The 20,095-nt window shown below is 43.5% G+C and overlaps 1 protein-coding gene across 1 annotated transcript in view; it reads right to left on the reverse strand.

Moving 5' to 3' along the window:
- The window catches only part of eif3eb (eukaryotic translation initiation factor 3, subunit E, b), a 21,857-nt gene extending 4,387 nt beyond the window's left edge, over positions 1–17,470 (reverse strand). The window contains exons 1-10 of the mRNA XM_083982165.1: positions 17,338–17,470; positions 15,847–15,964; positions 14,451–14,568; positions 13,430–13,472; positions 12,086–12,190; positions 11,877–12,002; positions 9,853–9,977; positions 9,628–9,754; positions 3,645–3,746; positions 642–751 (exon numbers count right to left, since the gene is read on the reverse strand). Of these exons, the coding sequence (XP_083838291.1) occupies positions 642–751; positions 3,645–3,746; positions 9,628–9,754; positions 9,853–9,977; positions 11,877–12,002; positions 12,086–12,190; positions 13,430–13,472; positions 14,451–14,568; positions 15,847–15,964; positions 17,338–17,427 (1,064 nt within the window). The 5' untranslated portion in view covers positions 17,428–17,470. The remainder of the gene's footprint in view (positions 1–641; positions 752–3,644; positions 3,747–9,627; positions 9,755–9,852; positions 9,978–11,876; positions 12,003–12,085; positions 12,191–13,429; positions 13,473–14,450; positions 14,569–15,846; positions 15,965–17,337) is intronic.
- Between the last annotated feature and the right edge of the window lie 2,625 nt (positions 17,471–20,095).

The raw sequence follows: 20,095 nt of genomic DNA on the forward strand, positions 1-20,095 counted from the left end.
GCCTCGTGCTGGCGGACCGTTTGTTTACATAGAGGCTTGTTTATCCTGATACATGCAGCGTGTGTTGTTTTTCTGACTTCTGCCCGAGTTTACGTAAACGCAACAGCAAGAATACGTGCCGACATGCAACCGTACCGCTAGATGGGGGTAAATCTCACATACTGTCCCTTTAAAGGGACATTGTGTAGGAATTCCTCCCATCTAGCGTTGTGGTTGTATATCACAAGCAACTCAATCGTATTTTTCATGCTGCATTCACGTGAAATTGGGCGGACGGCAGACGGACGACAGCCGCTGCACGTATAACGGCATAAACAAGCCTCTATGTAAACAAGTGGTCCGTCAGCACGAGGCAGAACAATACACGTGACAATATGTTGTCATGGCGATGTCGTATTGTTTTACCTGACCCACGTTTTACCGGCTTTCTCTGGACTTCTGTGACTAAAATGACATCTGGTTTTTTAGCGATAACATTTTATAACGATAACAGGAGAAGTTACACAATGTCCCTTTAATATTTACTATTTTCTGTTAGGTGTGATCCATGTTTGATAAAAACTAACTTCAAAGTTGGCTGGCGAGACAAAGAGACGGAGACGGAGAGGCTGCTCGGTGTCCAACAGGATACGTCCTCCTACCTGATGCTGATGCACTGGTGAATCCGACAGAACGTCTCGAAGATGAAGAGACGAGCGTTCTCGATGAAGTCCTCCAGACAGGCCACCAGGAAGAAGTCGTTGACCAGGACCTGAGGAAGAGACACAGACAAGTCAGTCAGCTGAGGGACATAAGGACAGACTGAGACTGAAAACAAACTGAAACTGAAGACAAAAAGAAACTGAAGACAAACTGAGACTGAAGACAAAAGGCGCGTTTCCATTGCAGGAACTTCGGGGTAACTTTGCGGGGCCAGCCCCGTTGGTGCGTGTTTCCACTGCAGGAACCTCCCCCACAGGGCCATTTACAGGAACTTTTACGGGGGCCAACGGAGTTCCTACTCCAGGGTAGGTACTCCGTTCGGCCCTGAAAAGCTCCTGGGTGGGGCTCGAGGTTAACCCGGCACTGATTGGCTAAAGCTAGAGCAGGCTCTGACGCTACCAGAAAGCACCAAAACAACCGGCATTTTTAAAAGGGGGAGCAGAAGGGGAGCATTAGCCTAGCAGACACCGCTGTAAACAACAAGAAAACAGCAGGAAGATGTACACAAATGGACCGACGGTGAGGTGCAGCACCGAGGAGATTCAGAGGGGGTTTGAGTCATCGCGGCGAAATGAAAATATCAGCGCACCTCGACACACTGGGGATCCATCACGCCGCAAAACAATGCCGTGAAAAGTAAAAAAAAAAACTCAAGCAGGATTACAATCAGCCGCCATGCGCACAAACACACAAACCAGAAACGCGCCTACCGCCGATCAGCTCCTTCCATCCTTCTTCGTTGTTGTTATGATTTTTGTGCATGTGCTTGTGACCTGCCTGGGTGACGTCACAGTCGAAACTGTCGCACAGCGATTAAGCGGCGATCGAAACTCATGACGTCACCGCGGGGTCCGACTCTGCAGTGGAAACACGACCACTGAGAGGGCCGAGTGAGAGGACGGTTCCTGTAGAAGTTCCTACCCCCTCCCTTTACCAGGAACTCCTGCAGTGGAAACACGGCTAAAAAGAAACTGAAGACAAACTGAAGACAAACTGAGACCATTTTGGTTCTAATCTAGACAGTCGTCCATCAGAACTCGAGGACCAATCAGAGGCCAAGGTCACAGTGACATCACATCGGGTTGTTTTGGCGTCCCGTGAACGTCTCACACGCTCTGACGTCTCTCTCTGACGTCTCTCTCTGACGTCTCTCTCTGTGTCTCTGTCACTCAGGTTAAAAAGATGAAGTGCAACGTGGCGCCGTCAGACAGGAAGTGATGCGTTCACCGCCCCGTCGTGTTGTGGGAGAGATTAAATTGTGACGTCTCAATCTGTGTGTGTGTGTTTTTTTTTAACAGTTTTGGCCACAGGAGCTTAAATCCATGAATTCATTAGTGTCTGAGGATCTGAGCAGACGAGACGACATCATCGCTCTTCTCCCAGACCAACAACAACAACAACTAATCGCTGATGTCGCTGTTTTTATACCTGCGCTGTAAACTGTTGGTTAACCCTTTCTCTCGCCTGGTCTCTTTGTGTATTAATCCTTGTTAAACTTCAGCCCTGTGACGCACAATCAAGTAACTAACATTGTTTTTTTCAGGACAACTTGGGCTTTCAGAATATTCATCCTGTAATGGTGTCATATGGATGTAGAAAAAGATATGATCGGAAAAAGAAAGGAAAATAAAAAACGGAAAATAAATTTCACACATATTTGTTGGAAACACACAGAAAAATATTATTAACTTATTTTTTTAGACTCTATATATCTGTTCTCTGAGGTCTTGTGGATCAGGGGAAGAAGAATAAGAGCTCTAACTATGATACAAAATATATTAATTTCATTATTTACAAAAACGCCCCACTGGCTTGTCATGAAAACAGTGTGAGGCAGAGACACATCACAGGCTTTTTGTCTTGTTTCCTGCAGTGAACAAACTTTCTCCTTCCATATGATGATCCCATGTCTTGGTCTCAGCTTGAGTAAAATGTGTAAATGGTAAATCTACGCATTATTTATTGCATTCACGGCTGATTTTCCGCGATTCTACGAGGAAACAGAGCAGCTGTCTGGATGTGCATGAACTCTCTTTGGCACACGGGTCTCCTGCTGGACACGGATGTTTGAGGCAGAATCACTCAGCTCCTGGCTCAGCTACAGACTCAGCAGTGGACTCTTTGTAAAGGCTGAAGTGTCCCGCTTTCAATACAATTTTATCGCTGTCATTCAGCGTTCCTGAGCTAGATGCAAAAGAGTAAAACAATATCCCTAAATCTAATTTATTATAAATACTTGCGTGTGTTATTTAATGATCTTCTCAAAACTTTTCATGGTTTCATCTGATTGACTTTGTTTTTGTACTTTTCGCTCTGATCTGCTGCACAAATAAAGTGTGATTGAGTTAAAAAGTGAGAAGAGCAGCAACATGTTGTGTTGTGAGTGTCAGACTCTCATTAAAACCAGTTATTGATCTGTTGGAGGCCAGATGAACGGGTTTAATTCCCCTTCACTATTAAAAGCAGCCGACGCCGTGACGACGGGTCGACTTAACGAAAACCTGTGACAGCGGAGCCGCGGTCGCTGCCAACGCTGCACAATCTGCACCAGGAGGGTGAAAGCCGGCGGATGAAGAGTTTCTTATGAGGATGTGCAGAGTGGTCCCTGAACACAACACAGAGCTGAAGGACGTCAGGGGGTTTGTAAAGAGAGAGGGCGGCGGCCCCAAAGCTGACAGCTGTTACGCTTTGAAAATCAAACTGAATAAAAAAGTAAGAGGCAGCAAATCGGGGCAGACGTGGATTTGCTGAGGCTGAATAGCTGCAGAGTTTAAACGCCAGGACTCAGGAGGGAGATCAGAGCTTCACTCCCCTTCAGTCCCAGGAGGCTGCTGACTTCTGTGGGGGCGATTTAAGGCCCACGAAACCGTGACAAACACACACTGGCAAGCAGGAAGCAGGAGGAGGAATCTGCTGCTGCTGCTGCTGCTGCTGCTGCTCACCGCCTCACACTCCCGCAGCTTCTTCTGGGCGCTGTCGAAGTCAAAGTTGACATAGAGACACTCCACGAACTCTGTGATGGGGTCCTTGTAGGTGTACGACTCCTGAAACAGACACACAGGAGAGTTAGAGTAGTAGAATCTTTATTTTCCCCCGAAGGGAAGTTCAAATGCAGCTGAAAATACCCAAAAACATAAGAAACAGAAAGAGATGTTTGCTAAATAATTAAGACAGTCAGTGGACAACACTGGCCCAATAACAGGAGTGATCGACATGTGCAAAAGCAGCAGAATAGACACGATTTCTACATTTAATTAAAAAAAAGAGTAATACAAAGGGTGCATCAAATTAAACAAAGTGTGCACAATTTTAAATTACCTAAAAACTGCAGACAGATGCAAAATTTAAAACTTCTGCAAAGTGACCAATGCATTTTCTACTGCTAGAGCCTGGAGCAGGAGTTCACCACTCTCTGTCCTCTATTTCTGCTCTTACCCTTGAGATTCCCAAACCCAAAGGTTTAAATTCAACAAACGATTTATAAAATATTGTTAAAACAGGTTTATCAACGTTAAAAAAGTTAAACTTCCTCAATAAAAACTGTCTTTTCTGAGAGTTTATATTTCAGGGATGCAAACGGGTCAGGACCAAAAAAGAGAGGAATTGTCTGGCGGGGGGAGGGGGCTCACCATTAACAATATCACAGAAAAGTCAATTTCCAGTAGTTCAACCCCAACCAAGTATTGAGTGCATATAGATGGACAGTTTTCAGAAGGCCAACATTTCTAGATTAAAAATGCTTTAAAAAAATAAAAACCATTGCAATATTTCAATTTTGGAGATACTGATTTTTAGGTCTTCACTGAATGTTAGTCATAATTATTACTATTAAAATAAACAGAAGAAATAAAGACATGGGATTTAACATCCCATTCAGTGTGTAATGGACATATAGGCCTATATAATGTGTTAGTTTCACTTTAATTGAACACATTCTACATCGCGGAGGAGACGTCTCTCCTTCACCGTAGAAACGGGGCAGAGCTCCGTGGGAGACACCTGCCTGACACAGCAACGGACATGCACGGGGGGGGAAACGGCGGCGCCGTCGCACCGAATGCACGCGGATACGCGCCGCTTTGGGTAACGAGCGCGCACGTCGCGTCTACATTGGAGGTGAATAGGAAGGCTGTTACCAGTGTAATCAGAGACAACCATGAATGAGTTGTCGCACACACTGAGGTGAGCAGCAGAGCGGCCGCACCGTGACCGCGGTCCGCTCCAGCTGCCTGGTGTCCCCATTGCGCACCACGCGTCTTTTCAGTCACTTGTCCAAGTTCTCCTTTACTGTTTTTCAGTACACTCATTCTCTCTCTCTCTTTTACCGGCGGTGTCAGCTGATGTGCACATCTGCAGCAACCCAAACAAATGCACATGTTACTGTTGACATATAATAATAATCCGCAAATAATAAGCCGACGAAAAGGTGCAACTTGCCACTTAACTGCTTGTCGATGTATTATTTGCGGGGGCTTCCGGGGGATCTGGTGACGGTGGAGGATCTGGGACTGATTGACTGTGGACCACCACCAGTCTGATCAGGTCCATCACAGCACAGCAGCTGCAGCACTGCCCCGCTGTCACATGACGCATAACAGCGCAATCTGTTTACATTAAACCGACATCATGAGAATAATGAGAATTATGATTAAAAAATATATATTTGTTTCGAATTTTGGCCCCTGGATCATGATTTTTTTTTGGGCGCATTCTTGGTAAAAAAAAAAAAAATCCTCTAAAAAAAAGACAGTTGGGATGCATAATGTGTCTCATAACAGTATACTGTGCGTCACGTTATCGCCCCCCCCCCCCCCCCCCCCTTCCCCCTTCTGTACTGAGCTGGCCGGTACTGGGTAGGCTATAGCGTCCTGCTGATCACCGCGCTGAGGCACCGGCCGGTCTGAGCTGCGTTCATGTGCCGACTTTAAAACTCTCCAGTCAGTGACCTGGTGGCGGCTGTTTTGGTCGTCAGCATTTTATCCACGCAGCGACCGTCCACGGCTTAGTGGTGTTTTATTCTAGGGGTCGGTGGTGTTTTATTCTATGGGTCGGTGGTGTTTTATTCTAGGGGTCGGTGGTGGCTGTGAGACAGCAGCGGCTCCACGGTGAGAGGGGGGGGGGGCAGCTTCTGCTCACCTGACTCTGTGCAGCTTCTTCATTAAATCCAAACAAACAGTCCGACACAGCGACGCGCTGCTCAGTCTCTGTAGCTCATCAGCCCGGAACTCGCCGTCATGGATCAGAAGCGACGGCGGCGTTTGGCCTCAGTGTCTCGGACTTCCAGAGCAGCTACAGCAGCGTTGTGACCTCAACCATGGTTGGTGAGAGCAGAAATGTTGTTGTAGGCCTGTGCATATTCTCATTTGTCCAGGTCATAGTATTTCAAAGGAGGTTAAATCGAAAGCAACTGGACTTATACTGAGTCTCCACACCAGTTAGTTGGACCAGTCCCAGCCTGGTCAGATGCTACATGAACTGATGAAGCCTCATGGATGAGAGGTGAAACGTCTTCCTAGACAAATAACTAAGTCCAGTTGAACCTCCTTTGAAAAAAAAAAAAAAAGTTGTTGGCGGGCTCGTGAATTTTTTTTTTGACACGAGTCAAAACGAGCGATAAATCGCATTTCTCGCGTATCTCGCGTTTGGTCGCGCGTAAAAACTCGAGCGAAAAAAAAGCGTTCCTCGTGTTTGGCGGGAAGCCCCTTGCGGGTCTTCCCGCCAAACACGATGAAAAGGACGAAGACGCGAAGGTCCCGTCGCACAAAAAGAATCGCGTGTAGCGTCGCAAAAAAAAAAAAGTCGCGTATACCGCGTCTCGCGCCTAATCGCGTCTCGCGCCTAATCGCGTCTTTGCGTCACGGCCTTTTACACCGCGGACGTAACGAATAAACGGTGACGGTGTGAACGAACAACATAGAACAGGACCAGACGTGCGTTGTTTCCTCTTTTCACCTACAGCTCCACTCTCCCTTACTTACACTAACTACTGTTATTGTTGAGGCCAGAGAATTGTGGGATTTGTAGTTTTGGACCAATCGCAGGTTGTGCTCTTTCTTTTTTGTGATTTTCCCGGTTCACACATGTCTTTTTTTTTAGGGGCAAATGCGAGTGAAATGCTCGCCCATGGTGGGCATAAGAAAATTTAAGACCTGTCTAAAATTATTTAAGACTTGAAAAAAACAATAATTCAACAAATTTAAGACATTTTAAGGCCTAAAAGTGTGTAATGGACATAGCCTATATAATGTGTTAGTTTCACTTTAATTGAACACATTCTACATCGCGGAGGCGACGTCTCTCCTTCACCTCTGAAACGGGGCAGAGCTCCGTGGGAGACACCTGCCTGACACAGTAATGTACCGACTGCACGCGGATACGCGCCGCTTTGGGTAACGAGCGCGCACGTCGCGCTTCAACATTGGAGGTCGGCAGTTATCAGTATGATCAGAAACCATGAATGAGTTCGCCTCAGTTTCACGTGATTGTCACTGTCAGCCTGTTAGAAAAACATTTTACTGACCCCAGCTGAGACGCTGAGACCCCCCCCCTCAAAACAAAAACTCTTCGGATCTGAATGATTCACACAAGTCACCTAATTGGTCATGAAAAAAGCGAGTTTCGCTTTTCGGCGCGCTGTTTGCATCCCTGATATTTATAGATGCTGCTGACAATTCAATTGCAAATGCACGATTGCGGAGGAGGAGATGGAAAGAAAGAGAGGCAACGAAGGCGACATGTCCGACCTCTCAATATGAAATATAATATATAATAATATGTCTGTAAAACAATTCTGAATTTTTAATATTTATTCCCTCAGCCTTTAAGAGTACTTTATGTTTTAAGGATGGGAAATTATTTTTGAATAATCGAACAGTCATTCAATGAAAAAAAAAATTAATAGTTCATGAGACTATCTTGTCTGAAAAAATGTAAATGTTCCTTTTTTACTGCGGCAGAAGGAGAAACATGGAGAGACTCCTATAGCCTCAGAAAGTTGTGTGAAACTCTGTAGGTTAAATAAAAAACAAATGAAACTGAGGTGCCGACTGTGTTGAGAACCGGAGAATATTGACGTATTGATGAGAGGAGACTTCATGTTCTCATTACGTGACAAGGACTTAATTGAACGGTTGTTACAATATTCTCTGGTACTGATGCTCATTACAGTCTGTTTCATTTTTAAATGACGGACATATGTTTTTCAGACGGTGATTTAAAACGACGGGATGGAAATGTGAAACCGTTTGACTTCAAGTGAATCGATACTTTGGTAGGAATTCAGTCGGTACCAATAAAAGTACCAAATTTGGTACCCATCCCTACTGACCAGTGACCAATCACACAATAGCTGTCAGACACCGTACGAGACAAAAGTCCCATGTGTCGAGAACAAACCAACTGTGGCTGTGAGAACAGAATGACGTCATGTTTTTCTGGCAGCCGAGGGAGAGAGTAAGGGTGTGCCAAAAAATCGATTCACATAAGAATCGCAATTCTCATTTAATACGATTCAGAATCGATATAAAATGTTCCAAAATCGATTTTAAAAAATAAAAAAAATGAAACAAATCTGCTGGCTGTCGGCCACAATTTCCTTAGAATTTAAAAGGCAGAATGTTTAACTGCACTATTTTTTTTAATAAAGAGGCACTTTTAATTTTGTTACTTAAAGCAGAAGTGAGTGATATATTTGTGTTAATATAAGTCTTAAATAGTTATATCTTCCGACAGCAATCACTTACATAGAGTGTTTGGACTGAAACACGGGTCTGTCAGTCCCTCTGCTCTGCTCTGAGCCGAAGAGAAAACATTTATCGTATCCTACAGTTTTTATCCAATGAGGAGAGAGAACGGCATGCAGGGCTGTGTGTGCAGCCAAGGAACGCCGTGAATGTGGTGACGTAGCGACGAGGACTGTTATGGTGCGTTCAAGGAAACTCGTATTTTTCCGACCGTGAAGTGGTACCAGTTCGATCTGGTACGAGTTCACCGGTCGGAAGTTACGAGTGGCCGTTATAGTGACTTTCACCGGTAAAACAGGTCGGAAAAACACGAGTGGGTTGCCTGGAACGCTACAAAGTCGTAAGTTGTGACTTGAAGCTGTAATTTACGATTTCAAAAGCCTGCCTGGAACGCAGCATTAGCGAAAACGACCGGATCACTCACTTCTGCTTTAAAGGAAAGGGAGGCAGAAATCTAGAAAAAAGCTTTGAGTTGAGTCCACACGGTTCTCATCCCCTCAGCCAGAGCAGCGAGTAGAGAAAAAACGTCTCTTTCTTACGTTTTAAAACGTCCAAATAATACGAATAAGGGCTGCTGCTCTGTGATTGGTCAAAATCAACCGTCACGGGTAGATTCTTTGCAGGCTGAAAACAGAGCCTAGGGGAGGCGCAGACGTCTGATCTTTTTTCACATCACTTCATTTACATTATCCCCAAGGTTAGTGTGTAAGTTTTTGCCTAATACTGTCAAAAAAAAGCTGCCTCCCTAGCCTTTAAGTAATATGTGATATTGCTTTTATGCAACAGTTTCAACAATTCCATCTAAGCATAGATAAATGTTTAAAACTGAATAAATGTGAAAAGACACTTTAGTCATTCTGTCTTGCAAAGCAGACCAGAGTAGATCATGAGGATCCTTTGCACACCGATATACTGAAGCAGAAATCATTATGAATCAAAGCGTTTTGAGTCGAAAATCTATTTTGAATCGAATCGTAGCCCCAAAAATCTGAATCGTATCGAATCGTGAGATAGTAAAAGAGTCCCACCCTTAGGAGAGAGAACAGATTTCTTTCTTCTTGCGTAGGATGAACAGACTGTTACCCTCTGGGGTGGATTTGTCAAAGCTGTAGAATCCATCCCACCAGAGACTGAAGTGAGACAGGAGTGTGTCAGGTAGGATGTGATGTCACCGTGTCCTCACCTGTTGGATGACCCTCACCAGGTCCTTCAGCACCTGGCGACGCTTCCGTACGTCCTTGTTGGTGATGACGGCGGTCGTGAGGTAACGGAGGATGTGTGGACACATGGTCTGGATGGAGTTCAGGTACCTGACACACACACACACAGAGTCACACAGAGTCACACAGTGAGGTCATCGTTGGTTACCATGACAGCAGATGAGGACGACGTGGGAGCGGAGACTCACTGGGGCTGGTAGAGGAAGAGCTCGATGATGTTGTCTCGGCCTTTGGGATGGTTGAAGAAGACGAACAGGGACCAGTGGATGAGCCACGTCCTCTGCTGGAGACTCTGCAGCGGCGAGCTCACCGACTGGGACGGAGACACACAATCCAGGACAACTGAGCAAGCGCGGCTTAAAGGAATAGTTCACCAAAAAATGAAATTCAGTCATTAGTGACTCCCCCTCATGCTGATGAATACTCCGGAGTAGTTTTATTCCTCAAAGTGCATCTTGAGACCTGGGAGGCCGGTTCCTAGTCCAACCAAAACTTTATATTAGAGTCAATAGGGCCCGACACAAAAACGTGCATAAAACTACACAAAAACCATTTAATATTCCTCCACACTGCTCGTCCACTGCAATCCAAGTGTCCTGAAGGGAGATAGTCCAGAGTTTACTGGAAACTACCTCATTTAGGACATTTATACAGCCTCAACAGTCCTGAATTGCACTCTGACGTTCACCAGGCCAATTCAATATAGGACTGTTTGGGCTGTAAAAATGTCCTAAATGACGTTGTTTCCAGTAAACGCTGGACTAGGAACCGGCCTGCCGGATGCACTTTGAGGAATAAAAAAACTACTCCGGAGTATTCATCAGCATGAAGGTAAGTCACTGATGACTCAATTTCATTTTCTGGTGAACTATTCCTTTAAATAAACCACAGGATCAATCACTGATTTACTGATAAAGGATCTGAAAAGACGCACGCTACAGCAAACTGTTGAGTGAGCGAGAAGCGGCAGCTGCTGGAAGACATCGAGTAGGTGATCGTTTCATTTCAGAAATTAACAGCCGCTGTCAGAGAGTCAAGAGCCAATCAGCTGAGTGTTACACTGGCCTACACACTCTAACAGTGAAAGGTAATAATAATTACAGTTCAGCGAGTCACTTAACATTGTTTCTAAATCAACATTTATATACTAGTAAAACAAATTACAGTCTAATAATAATTATCACAGTTATTTGATATTCATACAGACTCTAAAATAAGTGTAAAACACACAACAGCTGACTGAACTAATACAACAGCAGGATGAGTTCATCCCGGTTTAATCCGCTATCTTGGTTTTGTGCAACAGCCCTCAAGTGTGAACAGGTGTGAACAGCTCCTTATTAGGGCCACGGGGCGAATGACCATGACCATATTTGGAGAAATTATGAGATTATAATGGGTGTGTATTGCATGGAATGTTCGTGTCAGAGTGGGTGACATCATCGGTTAGAGTGGGAGAGAGCCCAAAAAATTCCAGATTTTTTCTCTTTCCACACTCCTCCCGGCCACAATTTACACTCTACAAACATGATTTTTTCCAAATTTGTAGACAAAGTTGTTCTGTCTCTCACCATGTGCTCAAAATATCAGAGAGACTTACAGAATTTGAATTATCAGCCTCTAAGTGCGGCCACGTCTGTCTCTGCTCCTCATTGACTCCAATACAAAGATTTTCTGAGAGAAGCAGAACGGACCCCTGTTTTAAACTCGCAAGTGTCTCCAAAATATTTACTGTAGAAACACCAAAATCACTCCAAATTTTTCAGGAAGTCCTTACAGTGATGATGGTCTGTTTTTTTTTCTGATAGGAGTTACCGTTTTGTCAGAATAAGCCCAAATGTGAGACCAGTGCAGTGGCAGAAAATCGGTCTTTTTCTCCACGTTTCTGTCTGCCTCAGCCTGGGGGGCCCCTATCGTCATTGGCAACCACCTCAAGTTGCCGCGGTAACCTCTGAGCCTCAGGCCAGAGCTCGTTAAGGTTTATAAACAATCCACCTGGAGCTCGTTAACATGTTTATAAAACACACACACACAGGTAACCTAATGTGATTAGATCCTCCATATCAGTTCTCATGTGTCTGATCAGCTCGACCTTAAGATCGTGGGTTTGATTCCCATGTTGACAGAGATGATATGCCGGACAGTAGCCCCCCTGTGGTCCTATCAAAATTTCCCAGAGGAAATTTTCTAGTTATTTAATCTAATCTCTCACATTGTTGTCCACAGTTTCCCTCAGCCGGGTCAGATCCTCCATCGCTGCCTCCCAGTTCTGCATCAGGATCTCAGAGGCCAGTTTCCCCCACAGAGAGCTCAGGGCGTTCCTGTCTGTGGAGGGAACCTGAGCAAACACACTCATCGTCAACAACTAGAGCAACAACAGACTGAGTAATAACCCTGTTGTAGTTGTTGTTCTGTTCTCACCAGGACACGGAAGAAGTAGAGATACTCTGCAGCTCCGGAGTAGTTTCCACACTCGTACTGGAACTTGGCGTATCTGTAGAGAGTGTCCAGGTACTCCTGACGAAACTACACAAGAAGAAAACAGGTCAACTGAAAACCACATTTACACACACATTTAAATTCATGTTCACCACTGCAAGATTAAAAAAAAATCATCTAAATTAGTGCTGTCAAAGTTAAAGGGATAGTTCAACATTTTGGCAAATTGGCCCATTACCATAATCACTATAATCATAGCAGTAGGTTTGTTACCTTTAATTGTCGGTGCAAGCTGTTTTTAGAACGGCGGAGCAGAGCCGTGAGCTGCTCAGAGCTACGCTACGGAGGCTCATGGGATTTCTTGGTTTCCCTCATCAAACTCATCAAATACACAATCCAACAACTCCACAACGCTCTGGTGGACAAGTTGTGACCTGCACATTCACCACGCTATGAGATAATAACACAACGTTACCAGACAGAGTTGTTTTAGAGGTGAATTCATGCAAAACCACTGATGTGCGTTGCCTTCAGGGACAGTTTTTCATCAAGCAGACTCTGAATTTACCTCTAAAACAACTCTCTGTCAATTAAAGGTAACAAACCTACTGCTATGACTAATAGGGATTATGGCAATGGGCAATTTGCCAAACTCTCATATCATATCATATTTCATTTTTTGGTGAACTATTCCTTTAAGTTAAAAAATTGTGCGATTAATTAGTTGTTTTTCTTTTAATCGGTTGACGTGAGCTCAGTGTGATGGTGCCAGGTCCCAGACACATTTATTCAGATGTTTGTTTATTAAAGAATAAAGGATGAGGTCTAAGTGAAGTCGACCTGATATGAGGTTCAGTCTGAGACACAGAGAGACGTGAGGAGGCGACAGTCCACAGACCTGGAGTCAGTTTAATCCTCTGCTCTTTAAAGTGTCAGAGACTTTTAGGTTTTAAACTGAAACAAAACCTGTTGTTTTCTTCACTTTCTCACGCCGACAACAAATCCTCTTAAGATGAGTGAACACGATGCGGATCACGCCTTTAAGTCTCCCACTAATCACAACAAGGAGCTGAATTCATATGAAGATTAAATAGAAACCGGTGTGACAGTAGTTTCCTCTGATCACAGTCAGAGACGATCGCTGTGGGAGTTTGCTGCAGGTTGTGTTTTTTTTTTTTTTAAAGAGTGAGATTTGGATTTGAAAGAGTTCCTGTTGGCTCCCTGTGGATGCTGCTGTTGCTATGGAAACTAAAACACACAGTTGCTTGGCTGCTGCCTGGATTAAAACACTGTGTGTGTGGACTAATACAACGTTTCTGAACTTACATTGTGTTTCTCTGACAGATAGTCAAACAGCATCCGCCCGTCTCTGAGGAACAAACAGAGAAACAGCAGATTAAAGTCGTTTCTCAACAACAATAATCCTCTGGTGTTATTATACTATTTATTTTAAATTAAAGAGGAACTATACAAGTTTAGTCTCTTCTAGAGCCGCAAAAAGTAATCGATGAATCGAACAATAATCGATTATTAAATGAATCGTCAACTATTCTGATAATCTAATAATCAATTTGAGTAGTTTTTTTAAGTAAAAAAGTCAAAATTCTCTGATTTCCGCTTCTTAAATGTGAATATTTCTGGTTTCTTTGTTCCTTTGTGACAATAAACTGAGTCTCTCTTTGATTTGTGGACAAAACAAGACATTTGAGGACGTCGTCTGGTGGTTTGAGAAACACTGATTGATGTTTTTCGAAAGAGACAGAGTTGTTTTAGAGGTAAATACAGAGACTGCTTGATGAAAAACTGTCCCTGAAGGCAACGTGCATCAGCGGTTTTGCATGAATTTCCCTCTAAAACAACTCTGTCTGGTAACGTTGTGTTATTATCTCATAGCGTGGTGAATGTGCAGGTCACAACTTGTCCACCAGAGCGTTGTGGAGTTGTTGGATTGTGTATTTGATGAGTTTGATGAGGGAAACCGAGAAATCCCATGAGCCTCCGTAGCGTAGCTCTGTGCAGCTCACGGCTCTGCTCCACTGATCTAAAAACAGCTTGCACCGACAATTGAAGGTAACGAACCTACAGCTATGACTATAGGGATTATGGCAATGGGCCAATTTGCCAAAATGTTGAACTATCCCTTTAACATTTTATTGACCAAACATCAAGACGACTGTTTTTATGTGAGAAAATCAGCTAAAGGAGTTTTATCGTGTGAAATCAGAAGCAGAGCAGACTGTAAATGTAGCATAGTTAAGGTAAAAAGTCCTCCATAGTTCCTCTTTAAATTAAAATGAACTTCTAAATCTTGTTAGAGAAGCGTGTCTATGCATCCGGCTGCTCAGACCTGGTGGACTGCATCTGCCTCGTGGTCTCTGGGTCTTCAAACATCTTGACGATTGGCTCCGTCTCCGACTGCAGCTGCTTCAGCTGAGCCACCACCGTGCTCCTCTTCTCTCTCAGGGCTGAAACACAGTTACAGTTCATATCATGGTCTGTCAATATCTCATTCAGTGAAGGAAAAACAACCGACACAGAGGCATCCTGAACCTCTGAGCCCGTTTCTGATTATTATTCAGTATTTACAATCATCTGCTTTATTGTTTTGTCCATGAACTGATAGAAAACTATAAGAAATGCTCATTTAAAGGTCCAGTGTGTAATAATTGTCAAGGTTTATAGGCAAAATCTGAATCTACTACCCAAGTATATAATCGCTATAAAATAAAACCTGTTTGGTTTTGTAGCCTTATAATTCTTCTTTTATATCTACATATAACAAGGGTCTTGCTTTAGACTAGAGAGTGTCGCCATCTTGCGCCGTCATGTTTGTACGGCAACCTGAAGGGAAAATCCAGCCAATCAGAGAGCACGTTTCAAGAGTTTCATAAATAAACCAATGAAGTAGAAGAAGAAGGAGGAAACAGCAGGCATGTGGTAAAATGGTTTAGATCTTCACCTCATCGCTCCATGCTCCTGAAATACTCCCAGTCGTCACAGTCCTGGGAAACAAGTTTTTTTTGTATCTGTAATACACAAAATCTGAAGTCTTCAGTTTGGTTGATTTCAGGCTAAAACCTAAATATTAATATGACCATGACAGAGGCCAAAGAAAACTCCACCAGTTTCACCAGTGATTAAAAAAAGAGGCAAATGAATTATTATTATTATTGTAACAACCTTCATTTAAACTCGGAGATATATTGAGGAAGCAACCTCATTTACAATATAGCCGACACAGAACACAAAACATTTGAAACATAGAATGAGCATTTTAGAAATACCAAAAAGTAAAAGTGACAAAGATAAACTGAAAAACAGAGAAGTCTAGTTAAAAACCGGAGCAGTTGGAGGTAAAATAACATGCAATATGGATTTAAATTGTCCTAATGATAAAGTGTGGTAATATAAGTTTCAGATGGTTTTGCACAGTGTTAACATTCAGTGTGAACAGAAGGAACCTGCAGTGTGAGCCAGTCCTTTGAGCGTGTATGATAGAGACTTGCATTAAAAGACATTAAAGAGTTAATATGGGATGGTAAGAGCCCAGAGAGAGCTTTAAAAATAAATAAAATCCAATGTCTGTCATGCCTGATGAAAAATGTACTTGCACTGTCTCATATTTTAGGGGGAAACGCCTCCATTTAGGGGCAGACTGCATGAGCCCTGATAATATATGCTGTTATACATGTTGTTATATATAGATATATAGATATATAGATATATATTGAGCTGTCACTCACAGTGTGGGATCTCTTTGTCCGGGTACAAGTTTTTATAAACATCCATGGCGAAATCCACCATGTTGGTCTCACTGAGGAGATCCAGCTTCCCCTGGAGGAGTTCCTTCTCATTGTAGATCTGTGACAATTAAAAAAACATAGATTTATATAAACTACAGACTTAGAAACATGAACATAAACACGTTCATGACCACCGCTGCTGCTGCTGCTCTGTAGTTTAGCTTCATGCTAAAAACAATAGCAGCGCTAACAGGACAGTTAGATTAGATTAAATAGATTAGATTAGATAAATCCTTTCCCAGTTTTCATGTTGAACTTCTGCTGTGATAAGTGAAGTTACATCAGCCAAACATTTATATAAGAACACGTACAAGTGTAAATTTATCACGTAGTTTATCCAAACATGACAGTTAAGGCCCTTTCACACCGCGGACGTAACGAATAAACGACACGAAATTGCGAAATATTCGCGGCCAAATATTTCGCATCAAAACCATACACACCGGTGGCGACGCGAATATGCGACGATGCGACAATTAAATTCCAAAGTTTCGCTTTGCGACGGGTGGTTCTTCGCCTCCACGTCATTTCTAATCTGTTAATTATCCCTCATGTATTCGCTGCTACGTTATGCCACTGTCGTCTTGTTACCAACTTTACTCAACACAGCAGCAGCTCACTGTCTGATCACTGATCAATATCTGATCACTGTCCTGACAGTATGGACACACTCGATTGCTATTTCTCCTCTTTCCACTTACCCCCCCTCTTCCTCTCCTCCTCTCTCCTCTCCCTCCCTCCTCCTCTCTTCTCCTCCTCCTCTTCCTCTTCCTCTTCCTCTCCTCCTCCTCCTCCTCTCTTCTCCTCCTCCGAGACACAGGTTATTTATTGTTTACATTAGCGGCCAAGCACGTGTCCATGCGTCCGTGTGTGTGTGTGTGTGTGTGTGTGTGTGTGTGTGCGTGCGTGTGTCTGTGTGTGTGTACGTGCCCAGAGAGACGGCAGGTGGAGGGGCTGACTGGCAGAGATGAGAGCAAAGACGGTGAAACAACAACTTCTTTTTCCTGTGAGAGACTGTGGCGGCCCGAGACTGTGCGGCCACCGTCTGTTATGGGAAACAGCTGTGTGTGTTCTGACGTGGTGGGTGTGACGTGGCCTACCTCCTTTTCACGCCACATGATTGGTTGATGCGTTTATTCGCCGGGCGAAAGCTCAGAAAAATCGACCTCGCTCCGAAAAAAAATTGTGCCGCATTTTCGCCGCGAAACATTCGCGGTCGGTGTGAAAGGACCCGTGATGAAAACTGGGGTTCGAAAAAAAATATTGACGCGCGAATTATTCGCACGAAAAATACGTCTCCGGTGTGAAAGGGCCTTTAGCCGTTAGCCGCTAACTGGCTAAGACGAGTCTCGGTGGTTTTTCAGCTACAAATATCGATAAATAAACTTTATCGATATATTTATTAGTTGTTCGCCGCTCGGTGTGTTTCACCTCTTTCACGGACAGGAACTCCAACAGAGGGAAAACCAGGTGTCGGTCCAGAAAATGTGCTATTTTGGTTGTCAGATCGTAGTCCGCCATCTTGGCCGCCAGCTTCAAAATAAAACTTTATTGATAAACAGTGTTGTGGTTGTGACGTAGGCTACAGCTACGTTCCCGGGTTTTTATTTGTGGTTGGAGAGCTCAGTAGTAGGCTACTGCAAAGAAATTAAAGACATTTTTACTGTAACTACACACAAACACACACACAAAAAGATAAATAAAATAAACCTGAACTGAATTGAATTAAATTGAACTGAATTACAGTAATATAGAAATAAAAGAAAAACAATCACAAAGGAACAAAACTACTGTACGACACATTGACAAATAAAGGAAACACAAACTTCAAGAATAAAGTCGTAAATGTACGTCTTTATTCTCGTAAATCTCCGACTTTATTCTCGTAATGTTATGACTTTTTTCTTGTAGGAAATGTACAACTTCATTCTTGTAAATTTACAACTTTATTCTCGTAAATTTACAACTTTATTCTCGTAATGTTTTGACATTTTTTCTCATAGGAAATGTATGACTTTATTCTCGTAAATTTACGTCTTTATTCTCGTAAATTTGCGACTTTATTCTCGAAGTCTGTGTGTTGTTTTTTTTCTCAATGTGGCCCTAATAGGCCTACTCCATCGTACAAAACACATTTCACAAACTTACAGGAAATATGTCAATAACATCATAGTTTATTAATTGAATTGTCTGTAAAATAAAATGTACAAACCAACACAGTGAGATAGATAGATAGATAGATAGATAGATAGATAGATAGATAGATAGATAGATAGATAGATAGATAGATAGATAGATAGATAGATAGATAGATAGATAGATAGATTTGGTTGTTTTTAAAGTAGCATCAAGGACTAAATTGCAGTGAAACCCCCCTGTGTCTCTGTAAGTGCTTTAGCCCCATGAATGTACAATTGGTTTCAAAGCTTCAGCTGAGGGCTGGTCCACATTAGTAGCTACAGATTCAGATTATTATCCCCCAGTTGCTATGACGAGAGCTGCACAGAGCCAGGAACACGGTGCACAGAGAGTATTTATTTCTGACAAATAAGCAGCAGCAAGTACATCAGGAGACAAAAGACAGCCAAGGCTTTATCTGCAGTCATTTTGTCTTGCAAGAAGAGGCAGGAATGTTTTAGGGTCAAACATATGGAGGATGCACCAACAGCCTTTGGACCGGAGCGGACATGTGGTGAACCGTGAGCCGGCGTATTGATCCCTGGGGTCAGAAGAAGGATCGGTCAGACAGTTAGCAGCTGTCGCCACAGCAGGGACTGTGGGCTTTATCAGCATCAGTCACTGAGCAGGAAAAAACACTCGTCTGCCTGCGAGCCATCACGTTATACCAGCTCAAACCAGCTCTGCTCAGGGAGCCGGCAGTCAGGGGGGGTGGAGGGGATGGAGGCTCTGGTGGTGGTGGCAGCGGTGGTAGCGGCTGCATCTTCAGTCAAATTATAAGCAGCAGAAGCCGTGGAAACACGATCAAACACCTCAAACTCTGCGGCTGACAGAAAGCCAGAGGCAAGAAGAAGCAGAAGAAGCATTAGCAGTGCTTCAGTGTGAAGGTGGCACCGCGCGACAGGAACTGATCAAAACAACAACCACAGAAAGACGGAAAAACTGTGAGCTAGGAAGTAAAGCTCAGGTAAACAGGACAGGAATGAAATAACACACATGTATGCAAATATGAAGTTGTTACTTGTTACCTATAAGAAGTGTTGAGAAAAAACAACAGCCAGATCATGACCAGGTCAGAACCGGGTCAGAAACCAGAAATTAAGGACATTTTTACTGTACACACAAACACACACACACAAAAAGATAAATAAAATAAACCTGAATTGAATTGAATTGAATTAAATTGAACTGAACTGAATTACACTCAGTAATATACAAATGAATGAAAAAGAATCAAAAACGACAGAGTATTAGAGCCACATTGACAAATAAAAAAAACACAAACTTCGAGAATAAAGTTGTAAATTTACGTCTTTATTCTCGTAATTTTACATCTTTATTCTTGTAAATTTCCGACTTTATTCTCGTAATTTTATGACTTTTTTAGGAAATGTGAATGTGAAATAGATGGATAAATAGAACTGAAGTCTCCCTATCTGCCCATAGGCTATTCGGACTGGCTGGGTTTAGGGGGCAGGGCCTCGTGCTGCCAGGTGTTGAGCTCCAGGACCAATGGAGGCAGGTGATGTCATCACGGCCATGAGCATATATACACGTAGATGCCGCATTCGGGCTTGTCAGGAACGTCATCGCGGCCGCCATCTTGGGGGGGAGTTCCTATGGTAAAAACCATAGATGACGTCATGCATGTACGAGGTAAAACAAAACATAACAAAATCCCATTCACCTCCCCCCCAAGATGGCAGCAGCGTCAGAGGCAGAGGCATAGTGTAGGCTTATCTATGGGCCACGAGGCTCAGAGCAGGTGAGACAGCTGCTGACAAACTGACCCGGAGTCAGTTAGCTACACCTGGTGTTAACATGCGTCTCCATGTCCACGTTGAGATCCAATCACATCGCACTGCACTCTTCCATCCTCCTCCTCCTCCTCCTCCTCCTCCTCCTCCTCCTCCACTTCTTCTCTACCGAGGAGCGGAGCAGCTGGACCCGAAGCTTCACTGGAGAAGCCAGAGATTTAATGAAGACGATGAAGCTGATTCATGACAGAGTG

The sequence above is a fragment of the Trachurus trachurus genome (genome assembly GCF_905171665.1).
Source record: "Trachurus trachurus genome assembly, chromosome: 11".
NCBI lineage: Eukaryota > Metazoa > Chordata > Actinopteri > Carangiformes > Carangidae > Trachurus > Trachurus trachurus.